The following is a 17480-nucleotide window of genomic DNA, read 5'->3' as shown; positions in this document are numbered from 1 at the left end:
TCCTCAAGATACTTTTAGCAATTCGGGGCACCCTGCCCTTCCAGATAAATTTGCTTATTGGTTTTTCTATTTCTGAAAAATAAGTTGTTGGGATTTTGATTGGTATTGCATTGAATCTGTAAATCAATTTAGGTAGGATTGACATCTTAACTATATTTAGTCTTCCAATCCATGAACACGGTATGCCCTTCCATCTATTTAGGTCTTCTGTGATTTCTTTTAGCAGTTTTTTGTAGTTTTCTTTATATAGGTTTTTTGTCTCTTTGGTTAAATTTATTCCTAGGTATTTTATTCTTTTAGTTGCGATTGTAAATGGGATTCGTTTCTTGATTTCCCCCTCAGCTTGTTCATTACTAGTGTATAGAAAAGCTACAGATTTTTGAATGTTGATCTTGCAGCCTGCTACTTTGCTGTACTCATTTATTAGCGCTAGTAATTTTGTTGTGGATTTTTCTGGGTTTTCTACGTATAGTATCATATCGTCTGCAAACAGTGATAGTTTTACTTCTTCCTTTCCAATTTTGATGCCTTGTATTTCTTTTTCTTGCCTAATTGCTCTGGCTAGAACTTCCAACACAATGTTGAATAATAGTGGTGATAGTGGACATCCTTGTCTTGTTCCTGATCTTAGGGGGAAAGTTTTCAATTTTTCCCCATTGAGGATGATATTAGCTGTGGGTTTTTCATATATTCCCTCTATCATTTTAAGGAAGTTCCCTTGTATTCCTATCTTTTGAAGTGTTTTCAGCAGGAAAGGATGTTGAATCTTGTCAAATGCCTTGTCTGCATCAATTGAGATGATCATGTGATTTTTCTGCTTTGATTTGTTGATATGGTGTATTACATTAATTGATTTTCTTATGTTGAACCATCCTTGCATACCTGGGATGAATCCTACTTGGTCATGATGTATAATTCTTTTAATGTGTTGTTGGATTCGATTTGCTAGAATTTTATTGAGGATTTTTGCATCTGTATTCATTAGAGAGATTGGTCTGTAGTTTTCTTTTTTTGTAATATCTTTGCCTGGTTTTGGTATGAGGGTGATGTTGGCTTCATAGAATGAATTAGGTAGTTTTCCCTCCTCTTCGATTATGTTGAAGAGTTTGAGGAGAGTAGGTACTAATTCTTTCTGGAATGTTTGATAGAATTCACATGTGAAGCCGTCTGGTCCTGGACTTTTCTTTTTAGGGAGATTTTGAATAACTAATTCAATCTCTTTACTTGTGATTGGTTTGTTGAGGTCGTCTATTTCTTCTTGAGTCAAAGTTGGTTGTTCATGTCTTTCCAGGAACCCGTCCATTTCATCTAAATTGTTGTATTTATTAGCGTAAAGTTGTTCATAGTATCCTGTTATTACCTCCTTTATTTCTGTGAGGTCAGTAGTTATGTCTCCTCTTCCATTTCTAATCTTATTTATTTGCATCCTCTCTCTTCTTCTTTTTGTCAATCTTGCTAAGGGCCCATCAATCTTGTTGATTTTCTCATAGAACCAACTTCTGGTCTTATTGATTTTCTCTATTGTTTTCATGTTTTCAATTTCATTTATTTCTGCTCTAATCTTTGTTATTTCTTTCCTTTTGCTTGCTTTGGGATTAGTTTGCTGTTCTTTCTCCAGTTCTTCCAAGTGGACAGTTAATTCCTGCATTTTTGCCTTTTCTTCTTTTCTGATAAAGGCATTTAGGGCAATAAATTTCCCTCTTAGCACTGCCTTTGCTGCGTCCCATAAGTTTTGATATGTTGTGTCTTCATTTTCATTTGCCTCTAGGTATTTACTAATTTCTCTTGCAATTTCTTCTTTGACCCACTTGTTGTTTAAGAGTGTGTTGTTGAGCCTCCATGTATTTATGAATTTTCTGGCACTCCGCCTATTATTGATTTCCAACTTCATTCCTTTATGATCCGAGAAAGTGTTGTGTATGATTTCAATATTTTTAAATTTGTTAAGACTTGCTTTGTGACCCAGCATATGGTCTATCTTTGAGAATGATCCATGAGCACTTGAAAAAAAGGTGTATCCTGCTGTTGTGGGATGTAATGTCCTATAAATGTCTGTTAAGTCAAGCTCATTTATAGTAATATTCAGATTCTCTATTTCTTTATTGATCCTCTGTCTAGATGTTCTGTCCATTGATGAGAGTGGTGAATTGAAGTCTCCAACTATTATGGTATATGTGTCTATTTCCCTTTTCAGTGTTTGCAGTGTATTCCTCACGTATTTTCGGGCATTCTGGTTTGGCGCATAAATATTTATGATTGTTATGTCTTCTTGCTTAATTGTTCCTTTTAATAGTATATAGTGTCCTTCTTTGTCTCTTTTAACTGTTTTACATTTGAAGTCTAATTTGTTGGATATTAGTATAAGCACTCCTGCTCTTTTCTGGTTGTTATTTGCATGAAATATCTTTTCCCAACCTTTCACTTTCAACCTATATTTATCTTTGGGTCTAAGATGTGTTTCCTGTAGACAGCATATAGAAGGATCCTGTTTTTTAATCCATTCTGCCAGTCTATGTCTTTTGATTGGGGAATTCAGTCCATTAACATTTAGAGTTATTACTGTTTGGATAATATTTTCCTCTACCATTTTGCCTTTTGTATTATATATATCATATCTGACTTTCCTTCTTTCTACACTTTTCTCCATGCCTTTCTCTTCTGTCTTTTTGTATCTGACTCTAGTGCTTCCTTTAGTATTTCTTGCAGAGCTGGTCTCTTGGTCACAAATTCTCTCAGTGACTTTTTGTCTGAGAATGTTTTAATTTCTCCCTCATTTTTGAAGGACAATTTTGCTGGATATAGGAGTCTTGGCTGGCAGTTTTTCTCTTTTAGTAACTTAAATATATCATCCCACTGTCTTCTAGCTTCCATGGTTTCTGCTGAGAAATCTACACATAGTCTTATTGGGTTTCCCTTGTATGTGATGGATTGCTTCTCTCTCGCTGCTTTCAAGATCCTCTCTTTCTCTTTGACCTCTGACATTCTAACTAGTAAGTGTCTTGGGGAACGCCTATTTGTGTCTAATCTCTTTGGGGTGCGCTGCACTTCTTGGATCTGTAATTTTAGGTCTTTCATAAGAGTTGGGAAATTTTCAGTGATAATTTCTTCCATTAGTTTTTCTCCTCCTTTTCCCTTCTCTTCTCCTTCTGGGACACCCACTACACGTACATTTGTATGGTTCACATTGTCTTTGAGTTCCCTGATACCTTGTTCAAATTTTTCCATTCTTTTCCTGATAGTTTCTGTTTCTTTTTGGAATTCAGATGTTCCATCCTCCAAATCACTAATTCTAGCTTCTGTCTCTTTAAATCTACCATTGTAGGTATCCATTGTTTTTTCCATCTTTTCTACTTTATCTTTCACTTCCATAAGTTCTGTGATTTGTTTTTTCAGTTTTTCTATTTCTTCTTTATGTTCAGCCCATGTCTTCTTCATGTCCTCCCTCAATTTATCGATTTCGTTTTTGAAGAGGTTTTCCATTTCTGTTCGTATATTCAGCATTAGTTGTTTCAGCTCCTGTATCTCATTTGAACTATTGGTTTGTTCCTTTGACTGGGCCATATGTTCAATTTTCTGAGCGTGATCTGTTATCTTCTGCTGGCATCTGGGCATTTAGTCAGATTTCCCTGGGTGTTCGACCCCACAGGTTGAAAGATTTTTCTGTGCAATCTCTGGGTTCTGTTTTTCTTATCCTGCCCAGTAGGTGGCGCTCATGGCACACGTTTTTCTACGGGTTCCACCAGTGAAAGTTGCTGTGGGTCCTTTAACTCTGGAAAATTCTCGCCGTAGGGGAGGTTCGGCAGCCGAAGCGTCTTGGAAGAGTGCCAGCCGGCCTGGGGTTCCGAATGCGGGGAGGGTCGCCGGCCGCCGCAGCACGGGAGAGCGTCTGGCCGAATTAGCTAGTCGGCCCGGGGCGCCAAGCGTGGCGGGAGGGCGCCAGCTGTCGCAGCCCGGGAGAGTGCACTGTTCCCAGCCGGACCGGGGAGTCACGTGTTTGGAAGGGACCCCCCCCGGTCACCGTTCTCCGCGGTCTGGGGATTTCCGACCCAACTCTCTCAGTTGGTCCGGGGGACCTCGCGTGGTGGGGGCACCAGCCGCCGCGGCCTAAGGGGACCGCCTGTCCAATTCTACCAGCTGGCCTGGGAAGGTGGAAGGGAGGGACTCCGGTCGCTTGCCGTCCCGCCCAGGAAAGCCCGCGTCCCTCAGTGTTCTCACCAGAGCTGGTTCTCCCAGACAGTCAGCCGTTCCAGGATGGAGTACGCCGTCCCTTTGATCTCCCTCTTGGCTCTGGGAGCTGCTCTGTATTGTCTCCACTCCCCCAGTAGCTGTTCTGGAGGAGGAAAGGTGAGGGTGGCAAGGCTGTCGAGGCTGGTGGCGGAGGAGCCGGTGAAGGCGGAAGAGGGGAGAGGAGGGCGGGCGGGTCGGCTGCTGCGGGGCGTGGGTGCCGCGCGGCGGGCCGGCGGACAAAAGAGGGGAGAGGAGGGCGGGCGGGTCCGCTGCTGCGGGGCGTGGGCGCCGCGCGGCGGGCCGGCGGACAAAAGAGTCTGCAATTATTTTTAACACTACTATGATCATTCCTGATGTGTCTTTACTAGGGCATAATTGCCCATTTGTTAGATATGCGCTCCTTCCTCTTTGTAAGATCACGTTGAATTATTTTCCTAAGTAGTTATTCAGTTTACTCTCCCCAAGCAGTGTCCAGAGGTCCTGTTGCAAATCTTTAAGCTCCTTGAAAATGTTTAGTATTATCAAACTTTTAAAGTTTTCCCAGTATAGTGTGTTTAAGATCTTTATTCTTTGTAGTTTTCTTTCATTTCCCAGCTTACTGATGAGGGTAAGTATCTTTTTGTAGGTTTGCTCCTCAGTCGTACGTCTTCTTCTTTGGAATGCTTCTTCATGTCTTTTGGTCTATTCTTCTGTTGGGTTATTGGTCCTTTTCTTGTTCCTTTTTGGAATTCTTAGTATATATTAGATAACAAATTATTTATAATTTACATGTGCTGCACATGTCCCCTTCCATTTTGTGAAAAGCTTTCATTTTCACTTTCTCTCTGTATCTTTTAAGGAGCAACTCTTAGTTTTAATATAATAGAATTTATTACTTTTTTAGTATAGACTTGTTTAAGAAATCTTCACTCCCCTAATTTTTTTTTATCCCCTAAAGTGATAAAGATATTCTGCTGTATTTTCTTCTAAAAGTGGTAAGGTTTTTACCTTTGGGTCTTTAATAAATAAAGAATTGATTTTTGTATACATTTGTTGATTCTCCAGTAAGTGCTACTGAAACTTTTAATTTAGATTATAGTATCAGGTAAGTTTGTCTAATAGAAGTATCTTTTGAGTTGTCTAAGCTTCAGGATTTAAATTCAGATTTAAATTTTGGCCTTGATTGTCTAGAACTCTTGCCTCCTCCTGAATATCTGCAGAGATACTAAAATCACTGAGTGACCATGGACAAATCAGTTAACCATTGTAAATATCAGCTTCTTCATCTTTTACATGAGTATAATGATACTAGCCTCACAGGTATGGTGAGCAATCACTTTATTTCATTAGGCGAAAGATTTTTTCAGACTGCTTATGTGATGATAGCTGTAGTGGTCACATCCGAAACTGAGGTGCGCATCCACATAGCAGTCTTGACTCACATTCAAGCGTGTGTTGTATTTTGTTATGCCAGGTGCCCAGTTACTTACTGTGCTGTCTGGACTCCGTCTCCCCTCAGAATGTATGATAAGATATGGCATCAGACCCAAGAAGACCTCAGTTCGATGCTCGACAAGGAGTCTCAGAGGAAGGTGGAGCCCCAGAGTAACCGAGCTTTCATCTTCCAAACGCTGGCCACCTGCTACATCCGCTACGTGCAGGTCTTCAGGAGCCTGGAGGGCGTCTACGACCAGATGGTTCACCCCCAGAAGCGGGCGCTGGTCCGCAAGGTGCTGGACGGGGTCATGGGTCGGATCCTGGAGCTGAAGCACGAGATGGTCGACTTGGAATTAAGCGAGTATCACTATTTTGATGATATCTTACAGGATCTAAAGTTGGCTCCTGTGAGTACTCCTTTTCTTCCCCCTTAATAGTTTCCGTGTAGCTTAAATCAGCTATACAGACCTGCAGCCAGTGTGCAGCAGGCTTTTTAGACGTATCCACTTGTTTGACGTATTAAAAATTCAAGCACAGTCCTTCGGGTAGACCTTAATTTGGGGCCACATGGCTCTTTCTGCGGCCCTTCGGTCTGTCGGGCTCCAGGGTCCTGCAGTTCCCCCTGGTGCTGCCCTGGCTGCCCAGGCCTGTGGGGTGGACGAGCCAGGCCTGTCCCCCGTCCTGCAGCAAGGATGTGCCAATGTCTGACAGCAGTGCCCCCTACCCGGTTTCCACAGGAAAGCTCGCTCTGGCCTTTATTTGCTCCGTCGTCTTAGGCACAGGGAGCCTGTGGGCACTGGCTCCCTGTCCCCAGGTGGCCGTGTCTCCTCCTCTGCTGGGGGTCAGGGGGGCCTGGAAGGGGTGTGTGCTATGGGACTTGGGGCCCCTGACTCTGAAGAAGGGCTCTCCCCACGGCACCCCCTCCCAGCCTGCTCACCCTGCCTCTGCCCTCCTGACCTTGCTGCCAGGTTCCCGGGGTCTCCTCAGATGCTCTGGGGCCAGGTCTGCGGGGACAGCTGGGGCCTCGATTCTGTGTCCTCTGAGCCCACCACCCAATTGGAAGGGAACGTGTCTCTATGAAGTAAACTCAAAAGGAAAAGAGGTTTAGTTTTCTCAAATGGGGTTTGGTGTTTCTTCCCTTCAGAGCCATCTGGCTCCTCTCCGGCTGTTTTCCCCTGGGCTGGGCATCCCTAGAGCTGAGAGCGAAGAGCACCTTGGCAGTCGGCCCCCACAGGTGTGTGTGTCGCACTCGCTCACACCAGTGTAGTCTAAGTACCAAGTCACCGGGCCCTTGCGGCAGGGGGGCCTTATCTGCCCATGCAGCAGTCTCGGGAACAACGAGGCCAAATTTAAGGCAAATGCCCATTCAATCACATTCCTACATTTGAGGAGTATTAAATTATATTCATTTAATTTAAAGACTATTAAATAAGATTCCGAAGTTGTTCAATTTTCTATTGTCGCAACATAGATATGCCATCACGTTTCCCATTTAACCACATTCAAGTAGGCAGTTCCCGGGTACGCATGTACCTAACATCGTGCCACCATCAGTACCCAAACCTCTCCACCCCCTTCCACAGAGCTGACCAGCTGAGCGCTAACTCACCACTCTCCACCCCCACCCCTGCCCCTGGTAACCTGTGTTCTGATTTCTGACGCTACGAGTATTCCTCAGTTTAAGGGATAAGGAACTTATGAACATCATATGGTGGGCTCCTTCCCTTTTCCATTCTTTTCCCGCCGCTTCGAACAGCCTTTCGGCCTCCGCTGGCCCGGGCACTTGCGCCTGCAGAGACAAGCCCTGAGTGCCGGCAGTGGCGGGGATGAGCAAGTCCCATCCAGGAGGCCCCCACAGAGTCCCTCCTGACCTGTGGGCTGGGACTCAGCCGGGCGCCAATGGTCATGGCTCTGGTGGCCGGTGGGCTCCCCCAGCAGCAGGGGCTCCGAGCGTGTGCCACCCCCCACCCCGGGAATTCTTGTGCCACCAGTTCCCCACTGCAGGGGGGCAGGGGCAGCCCAGAGCAATCAGCACCCACTGTGTCTTGGCCTCAGTGGCCGTCACCCTCCCAGCTCACGGCTACTGGACGTGTTATGGACCGGCCCCAGCACTTTGCACAGTCTGACCCTGCCCCCCGATGGGTTGATGGTGCGGGGCTCGGTCTGTTGGCGGCTGTGCCGGTCCGTCCTTTCCTGAAAGGTTCTGGAACCTGGACCGAGTGGGCGGGACCAGTTTCTGTCTCAGGGTCTGAACTGAGTCTCCCAAACCTGTAAGTCATCAGAGCCTTCGTTCACCTTGTGCCCAAAGATTGGAGGAAGCTGCTCTGCAGGGAGACAGAGTCTGAAGACACCTTTTCTGGACACGTCTCTATTGCTGGCAGACATCCAGCTGTGTTCCTGTCTCTGTTTCCACGAGGTCCCCAGAATCCATCCCTAAATGCCCCTTTTAGCTAAAGTGGCCAGCAGGCATGCTTGTTAGTAAATAGAATCACAACACTGAATAAAAGTATAATTATTCCCCTCTGGCCACCCTCTGTCCCCAGGCCACGCTCCCCCACTGGACCAGCTCCCCTTCAGATCTCCCCAAACCTCCATTAGCCTAAGAAAATTTTGGTTTCAGATGCTGTCACCACCTCCCAGAAGTCCTGGGGAGGCTGCCCCCCAAGCACCAAGAAGGACACCCCTCCATGCTGCGATGCTTGTTTAGGGGAAGGCCTGTGCAGACCTTCCCGGGTCTGGTCGAGGAGGGTGCGTGGGGTTGTACCCAGAAAGGGCAAAAGGGGAAGCCGGGCCCACAGACCAGAACTCACCTTCCTGGGGCCCTGCTGGGGCCGAAGGCAGCTCCAGGTGGCTGGCAGGGTGTGGACGGTGCTTCTCACCGGGCTCGGCCAAGGCCCACCGCAGCCTTCAGTAGCTCTCCTGCTCCCCTGATTAGGGGACGTGGACGGGTAGATCTCATTCATTTAACCCCCTAACGTGCGGTCTTTGGTGTGATACACATGAGCAAAAAACTGATGTTTACATGTACCATATAAAAGCAAGTTCCCTAATAAAGCAGACTAACTTTGTAAACAGTTCTTGTAAAAGAGTTATTTGGGTAAAAGTGAAGCCAAATTACAAGAAAGAGTTGCAACCATTAACACACAAATAGTTGATGGCACTAATGATATATTATTAGGTTTAATTCAAAGATCTCTATAGCTCTGTACATTGCCATTCTAATTGAAATTATTATTTTAGGTAGGTTGAGATTAAAAATTATATTTCTTAAAAGCAAATCATGAAGTAATCATTATTTAATTGAACTGATATGAATTAATGAGGTTGTACTGCAATGATTAAAACCAGGAGTGCTGCTGCAACTTTTCCTCTCGACTTTACCTGTGTCTCCTCGGTGGTGATGAATTCCCTTCACTCGGCCAGGCCCACCGTCTCTTAAATGAGACTGGGAGACAAAGCAAGTCTCTTTGAGGCACCTGTCCTTATTGTGTATCTTGAAGGGATTTGAGTCCTGGAATTGTGACCAAATGCTCTTTTGCTTTCTCTTCTCTAGCAACAATTAGATATCCCCATTCCCAAGTATTTTCTGAAGGAGAAGTTGGAAGTGATAAAAGGAAGAGAGAAAATCCTTGCTCAGATATTAGCGGACAGTGGATTAGACTCATCTACCCTGGTTTGTATATCACTTTAACAGGAATTACCCCCTAATCTGTAAGTGGTCCTCTCTCTGACGTTCACGACTGGGTGAGAAGTGCAGCCCCTCCCCCCCACCTTGCTACAGGACACATAAGTCACTTCCACTTTCAAACAGGCTTTTGGTGATTCAGCATCATCAGTTCTCAAGAACTCAGAAACGGAGGTCAAAATGTGATGATTTGTTGGTTAAATAGTATCTCTAAGATTATTGAGTAGATTGTCAACTCTGCTTAATTTTTCATCTCAAATTCACCTAGCATTCACCAGGCTTAAAATCAGAAGCTAGGTTATATGCTGAGATAACTTACTAGGAACTCAAGAATTACTGCACTCTCTGAAAATGCTGATGACCTTTGAACCTCAAGTTGAGTGGTCCGCCTCTAGTGGACCGTGTGGGGAGAGGGAGAGAGATCCTTAGAGATGATCCGTCCAGCGGGCTGCTGCTTCTTTGTCCCCGTTTGTGCACGCCCCCCTTCTTTCCCTCCTCACAGCTGTCTCTGTTCTGACGCTGAGGCTCTTCTCCTGGACTCTTGCAGCCTGCCGGGGGGTCTTCATCTTCCAGTCCCTTCCACATGGCCCCTGTGTGTCGGTCTGCTGCTGGAGCTGCTTCTGCATTCCGGTGGCCTCCCCTCTAACCAGTTAATGCCTCGCTCCTCTCGGAGGATTTGTTGGCAACCTACAATATCGTGACGCTAATTAAACAGTGTGTTTTTCAGAGTGTGGGAGGAAAGCTATGGAAACCTTTAATTTGGGACCTCAGTGTGAGCATGGTACATTATAAAAATGCATATAATTCATTGGAAAAATGCTTTGAGCAGATATCATACTCTTTATCTACAGTTTGGGAGTCCTATCAAGGCTGTGGTAGAATTGAGTATATATGTTCCTGAGATCAATTGATGTGGTTAACGTGTTTAAACATTGATTTATCTTAATGTGCGTTTTTGTTTGTTGGTTTTGCAGAAAAGATCGGTAAAGCCCATCCCCTTCGAAGAGGCTCTGAAGATAATCCAGATCTCAGAGAGGGCACGGCAAGGCCGTCTAAGAGCCCTGTTCATGAAGCAAATCTTTCTTCAAGAATTCAGAGCAAAGCAAGCCAGGCTGCTCAGCGAGAAAACGGCCGATGAGGGGGCTGCTGCCTTACAGATTCAGAAGGTGCTCACGTGGCCACTTGGCTGGGGCTGGGTCTAGGCACAGCCAGGGACATCTCGCAGTGTGGGGGGCTAGGCTCCGAGACTCAGATGCCTAAAATTCTGTCTTTGGGAGAACTGGACTAAATTCCTGGAAGGCATATTAATTTATCCAGAAGAAATCACTAACTAATTTTTAAATTTTATTATTAATAGGGATTACCTCAAGACATTTTATTCTGATCATTTTAAATTATTCTGATCATTTAACGATTAGAAAGATTGTTGTTAAAATCCAATGAGGAAATACACCCTTACTAACTGAAAAACTATGTTGACACACACACACACACACATACAATTTCAAAGGGGGAGCAGGGGTTACCACCTGCCAGGCTGCAGAAATGTATACCATTTGAAAAGAAAATCCCAATCTCCAAAATTAATAACCAGACATCAGTTTTCTTCCTAGCGTTTGGCTGTGAGACTTTCTTCACTGGTCAAGTGAGAACCATTTATTTGTGCTCCATCTTTTTTTCTAAATAGACGCTAAGGTTGTTTACGCAAAAATACAAAAGCTTGGCGACGTGATAGAAATTAGAATTAAATCAGAGAGAAAAGAAAGTGTCAGGGCATAAACAGAGCCAGCAGATCAGGTGTTTTTGCGTGGGAGCTGGGAGGGCTGAAGGCTCACAGATGAGATCGATAGGAAATTATTTTCTTTCGGAGTCTCTGTGGTGACGTAAGAAGGGTTTTGAAAGCACCTGAGTGCAAAGCTCAGGCAGTATGATTCTCAGAAGTTTAATCTTACATTTCTCTACATGTCTTAGGAAGAGTTTCATTTAAAACAATAAAGTGCCACCTTTAGTCTAGGATACATCCCCCCCATCTAGAAGATTCTCTTGTAGAAATTTCCCAGGCAGGAGACCACACGAATGAAGATTTTAGGTCATTTCTATCATGAGTTCCTTCTTAAAAAAAATATTCTGCCTGTGATCACAGAAGAAAGAAATATTCCATCGGTATGCACACGTGTTCTTGGCTTTGTGGTCATTTTAACGTGGAATGTGCTGTTTTTATAGGAGAAAGTGTAGGTTTCCTTTATTTACTTGTTTTTTTGTATTAAACAATTAACTGTTTTTTTGGCTTTAAGGTGTGGCGAGGTTTCTATCAAAGTAAGAAAATTGAAAGAGAGAGAGAAGAGGAAATGATATTCCTGGGTATGGTAAGTGTTCTTATAAATAGGATATACACCTTTTTGTTTGCTTTCTTCAAGAAAACAGAATCTCCATATTACAGATTTCTTTAGAGAGTTTTTGAGAGAGGAAAGAAAGGCAGAGATTTAAATGACTGTGCTGTGAGGAAATGGAGTCGCACGTGTTGTACGGACGCCTTGCTCTGCACAGTAGATACAGAGGGAACAGAGTCATGTCCCTTTCACCAACAACCTGCCGACAGTTTCCGGCTTGGAGCAGGCTGTTCCTTGTGGCTGTCAGCAGTGCACACCACTCTGAGAACGGGTTTGTTTGGTACAGCCCTACTCATTTGCGGGTTATGGTGATTACTGGATCACGTGTGCTAGCTCTTGCTGCATGCCCCAAACTTAGCAGCATAAGCCAACACACATTTATTACCCCACAGTTTCTGTGGGGGAGGAATCTGGGCCCAGTTTCAGGGGACCCTGCTGAGAGCCTCGTACAGCTGCAGTCAAGGTATCGGCGAGGGCTGGGTTCTCACCTGCAGTGCAGCTGGGGAAGGATCCGCTTCCGTGCTTGTGTGGATGTTGGGAGCACTCAGCTCCTTGTGAGTGGTTAGACGGAAGACCTTAAGATTTGCCAGCTGCCATCGAGAGGGTGCCCTCAGGTAGGAGCCTCTGCATGTGGTTTCTCCAAGACAGCAAGAGCAAGAGGAGCCACTCACAATGACATGTTTTCAGGGAAGTGCTGTGTTTTACTGGTTAGAAGCAAGTGGTAGATTCTGCCCTCAGTCAAGGGTGGGTGTGAGGAGGTGGGGATAAGCAGGGCCCATCTTGGAGTCTGTTCAGAAGAAAGGGGCTTCCAGCATTATGTGGATGATCTGGCCCAGGGCCTCTGAGGAAGGCCTGTTTGGCCTCTTCCTGAACACAGAACCCCTGCTTCCCAGGGCAGCCCATTCCACTTCATGTTAGAAGCTCCATCCTTTCATGCAACTGAAATGTGCCTCCTGCAGTCCTGCTGACTGGTCATGATTCTGCTCCCCATGGTAACTCAGAGCACATCTTACCTTGTCTCACATTGCAACCCCTCGAATATTTGGAGGCAGCTGTGAGTCCCCATTGCACAACTGTCTTCGGGGCTGATTATTCCCAGGACTGGCATCCATTCACAGTGGGGCCGTGTCTGCTGAGCGGACTTGCTCATTGAACATTAGAAATGCTGTAATAAATAAAAAGGAAGGAAGGAGAGAGGCTTTGGGGAATCTGCTCCAACATTTACTTAGGGTGTGTTGCAGTAGATTGTATTTCTTAGTGTCCCCCATTTAATGCCCAGATGAGAAGAATAAAACAAGTAGCAGTGACTAAGGCATGGACTGAAACTTTGAAAATACTAATTAAATACAAGGCTCAGTAAGGTTGATCCAGAAAAGAAGAAAAGAAAATGAAAACCCACAGCATATGACCAGATACAAATTTAAAAAAGAACTACTAAGAAGGTCATGAACAAGTGTGGTGATAAACTAGACAGTACTGTGCAAAGTGAAGATTGTTTAGGGAAATATAAACATCTGAACTGACTGAAGAGATTTAAAAAAAAACTAAATAAACAAATCAGTGTGGTAAATTCTGAAAAGAAATTAAAGGCCCTGTGTTAGTTTGGGTCCTGTGAGAAGCAAGTGCCAAGATAAGTAAGATATGCCGGAGACTTACTGGGAGAAACGTCAGTAAAGGATAAAAAGGAGCCAGAGAAGGGCGGAAGAACATCATACCACGTGCTGTGTGACCCCTGGAAGGAAAGGGGTGAGGAAGGGAGAGGAAGAGGGAAGATGTTCAGATTGCAGCACAGTTACCAAAGAGATTCAGACAGACCCTTGGGGAGTCCAGGCCAAAAACCAAGTGACAGAGGGGCCCACATGTCACGAGAACAGGCCTGCAGAGGCTCACCTCCCTACTCAACCAGTGCCGGGAATGCCCTGTACATGTGATGGTGGATCCTGAGAGGTGCCAGCTGGGCCGCCAGTTTATAACTCCCTAAAGTAGCATCCGTTAGTACCTCAATTTCAAGGATTCCACAGTCCCTCACCTTCATTTCCACCTCTCTCCCCACAAAGGGTGATGGGTCCATGTTACTTAATAGAACTACCTTTTTAAGAATTAAAGAAGTAATATTTCTTATGCTGCTTACTCAGTTCACATACGTTTTTCTGATCCCAAACTGACTAAATAAAAAAATAATGCATGGAACAAAACACCCTAAAAATTTATCACTTCTAATCGAGTAGTATATTATTAGCAAAGACCCTGTTATCATGTAGATTTTGTTTCAGGATGTAAGAAAAGTTCACCATTAGGAAATTAATATATTTCAGTACAAGAATAGATCCATACAGTTATTTCAGTAAATAACAAAAAAGACATTTGACAAAAACTAACAAAGCAAAATGGAATCATCTTTCGTTTGAGAGCTGGGATGAAATTCAGGATTTATATTGAAGGTATAACCAGTATGATTTGTTATTAGATCAGATGTGGGATATAGAGAAAGAGAAAAGTGTAGGATAAGTCTAGGCTTTTCACCATACATGTGAAAGTCCTAAACAAAATATCAGTAAATTAAATCCAGCAATATGCAAAAAGGATAATACATCTTGACCAAGTAGGTTTTATCCTTGGAACTCAAGGATGGCTTGATATTTGAAACCCAATTGGTATTTCACATATTAAAAGAGAAAGCTATATGATTATTTCAGTGGATAGAGGGAAAGTGTTTAATAAGATTCAATGCCCATCATAAAAAAAGCTCTCAGCAAACTAGGACTAGAAGGGTATTTCCTCTCTCTGATAATGCGTCTCAGGGTCTAATCATGAGATAAAATTCACACCAGTTATTGAACAGATAATTTAGTAGCCTGTAAACTGACTTAGGTCTGGAAATAGGATGAGAAGCCTTTATTCAAGTTTCTAGCCACCAGATTGGATATTTTTCCTTACATAGATCAAGCGACGTTTTAATACCTACACATCTATTTCACTCCTAGGGGCACTTGAACAATTAATCTTTCCCTCTATTCTTTACTGATAAATGCAGACAAGACTTAGCTACAGGATCCCATCATCCCTGCTGGAAACAGATGGTAGCATCTTGCACACCACACCTGGCCTACATGCTTTCCAGACACAGTCCTCCCCTTACAATGTATTTCTCTCTACCTCCATTAAGGAAGTGTTCTCCGGGTCCCCTCAGCACAAGTGGTTGTTTGGGGAGAAGGTATGCAAGTTGTACGTGGCAAGTCCATTCCAACGTGCCCATCTTCCTAAGCCTTCCAGGTGCCCCCTCTGTATCATGACAGTGGCATTCCGTCATCCCAGCTTATTAAATGTAGACCCCGTTAAGTCTGCGTTTCAGTCCGCCAACAACCTAAAATGCTAAAGCTGCCCCCAAACTTCCCAGACTAGCACAGTGTGTCGAGAGGCTCAGGTAGGTGCATTCCTACCAACAATATCAGCTGGGCCAGAGTAGACTCATCTTCTTTGATCAGACACCCTCAGTGTCCTTTCCCATACACAGTCTCAGGGCTTTTGTCGGTATCAATTATTAACATCCTATGGGTCAAAAGGGTTAAATTAGTTATGGTTCCAAAGGCAGCGAAGAGTGGTTGGGTTGCATCTTGAGGCAAATAGGTACCCCCTTGCAGTGAAGGTTATTACTGAGGTTTTTTTCATAAAGGAAGGCATAGGAGGGCAGGCTATTTCTGCTGGCAAGGGAAGCTCAGAGTGATGTGGTATTTTCATGTTTCTTAATTTCATTTGAATCTCTTCACATGAACACATTCTAAGTTTTGATTTCCATGTGAGAAACTTGGCTAAGGCTGTGAATTCAAATTGTATTGTAACTCTGCATTCTGCACAACAAAATCCGTGATTGATTTTCAGCAGTTTTAGCTTTGTGACTATAAGAAATAAGGAATTAATTTATGGATACTGTTGTATAGAAGCTCTCTGGTTCTTGAACTGTGGCTCAAGCTGAAAGTTTAAGACCTGAACTTGACATCTTCTTTCTTTTGGTGCTCCAGGGCCCTTAGAAAATTCCATTCCATACTAAAGAAGTTGAAATTATTATTTCTATAACAATCAAGTACAACATTCATTTGGTCTCCCAAGGCTCTTGCTTCCATAGGTACCTCATTGTAAACAACCAGTGGTGGTTTATGCCACTATATGCAGGGATTGCTAGCATTTCCATTAGTAAAGAGCTCAGTACTGCATTCCAGTCCAAAGGTATAACCAAACCAACCCTGAGTTTCCTAGCTCCATTTCTGGTACCATCTTCTGTATCAGAAAGTGTCTTGTCTGGACATAGAAATCACACCACTTACTTAAATGGAGAGAATTTAGTAACAGCTAATTAACACTTAACATCAACTTAATATTTAAATGGTGAGAATTCAATACCAAGAATTGTTAGTGAGGCATGAAGATTTGTTAACTAAGTAACTGAGAAGGCAAAACTTAGAGAGCACCCTAACATATGACAGAGTCAGCAACCACAGGAAGCAGCTGGGTCTGGGGGAGCAAAGGGAAAAGGGAAATAATACAACCTCTAAGCTTGGGGAGGGTTTCCCTGGCAGTTGAAACTCACACCTCTGGAGAGGGCGCTGCTGAGCAGTGCTGGCATCTCTAACCCGGAAGAGACCCCATAAGCCTGGGCCCCAGACGCTGCAGCAGTGGCACGGGTCTGCTTGTGCTGATGTCTCTGAGTTTGGAGTCGGGTCCCTGGAGGGTGAGGACCCCACCCTCTCAGCAGGGGTCACTAAGCAGCTGGTGCTGCAGCTGTGAGGATGGAGAAGCTGTACCCGGGATTCAGGTGCTGCTGGCTCTGGGGATGCACATCCACTGTCAGAATGAAGACAAGGTGAGGATGGCTCAGGAGCAGACAGCAAAGAGCAAGTCCCTTCTTTCTCCTCCTGCCGTCTCATTTTCCTCTGGCACCTCCTTTTCATAGACTGTAACACTGAGCCAGCTACCAACTTAGAGGGTTGTTTACTGAGGGCCAGCCATAGAATCACAGAGAAATGTGGAGAAGGATGGGTTCAAAGCTGAGAGATAATACCCTTAAAATTGGCACAAAGATTTAAAAACCCACGGCCTAAAATATTGAATGCTTTTTCTTGGAGTTAGGAATAAGACAGAGATGGACACTGTGACCACTTCTAGTCCACGTTTAGCTGGTGGTTTTAGCCAGTGTAACAAGACAATAAAAAGAAAATGTATTGAGACTGAGAAAGAAGAAATAAAGCTGTCATTACGTCTGGAGGGCATGATTGTGTATGTAGAAGAACCAAATGAATCTATAAACTATTATACAAAATAAGCTAACTTAGGGAAATTACTGAGTAGAAGGTCAATATACAAAAATTTATTATTTTTTTTATTTAGTACGGCCAACAGATGAAAAATAGTATCAAAAGTTCAAGTTACAAGGAGCAAATCTAACGAAAGGTGTGCCAGACGTCCACCTTGAAAACTAGTAAATATTAATGAAAGAAGTTAAACACCTAAACCGATGGAGGAATATACCATGTTTATGTTCACAAGATGCAATATAGTTATAAATTCTCCCCATATCTAGGGATTTAATGTAATCCCAAACTGAATTATAGCTGGTATTTTTGGGAAATTAACAATCTGACTCTAAAATTTCTATGAAAATGCAAAGGACCCAGAATAGCCAAGAAACTATTAAAGAACAAGCTAGAAGACTTACCCTAACAGATGCCAAGACTTAGTATGAAGTTTCAGTATTAAGACAATATACT

At 43.8% G+C, this 17480-nt stretch overlaps 1 protein-coding gene across 3 annotated transcripts in view; it reads left to right on the top strand.

Annotated features, from left to right (window-relative positions):
• DRC11 (dynein regulatory complex subunit 11) overlaps window positions 1–17480 on the top strand; it is a 237563-nt gene that overhangs the window by 14584 nt on the left and 205499 nt on the right. For all 3 annotated transcript variants that reach the window (XM_077155534.1, XM_077155536.1, XM_077155535.1), the window contains exons 2-5: window positions 5726–6050; window positions 9197–9316; window positions 10303–10494; window positions 11623–11694. In XM_077155534.1, the coding sequence (XP_077011649.1) occupies window positions 5726–6050; window positions 9197–9316; window positions 10303–10494; window positions 11623–11694 (709 nt within the window). The remainder of the gene's footprint in view (window positions 1–5725; window positions 6051–9196; window positions 9317–10302; window positions 10495–11622; window positions 11695–17480) is intronic.

The sequence above is a fragment of the Tamandua tetradactyla genome, chromosome 3 (assembly GCF_023851605.1).
Source record: "Tamandua tetradactyla isolate mTamTet1 chromosome 3, mTamTet1.pri, whole genome shotgun sequence".
Lineage (NCBI taxonomy): Eukaryota > Metazoa > Chordata > Mammalia > Pilosa > Myrmecophagidae > Tamandua > Tamandua tetradactyla.
Note: the sequence above shows the minus strand (reverse complement) of the source record. Positions and strands in the feature narration are given on the sequence as shown.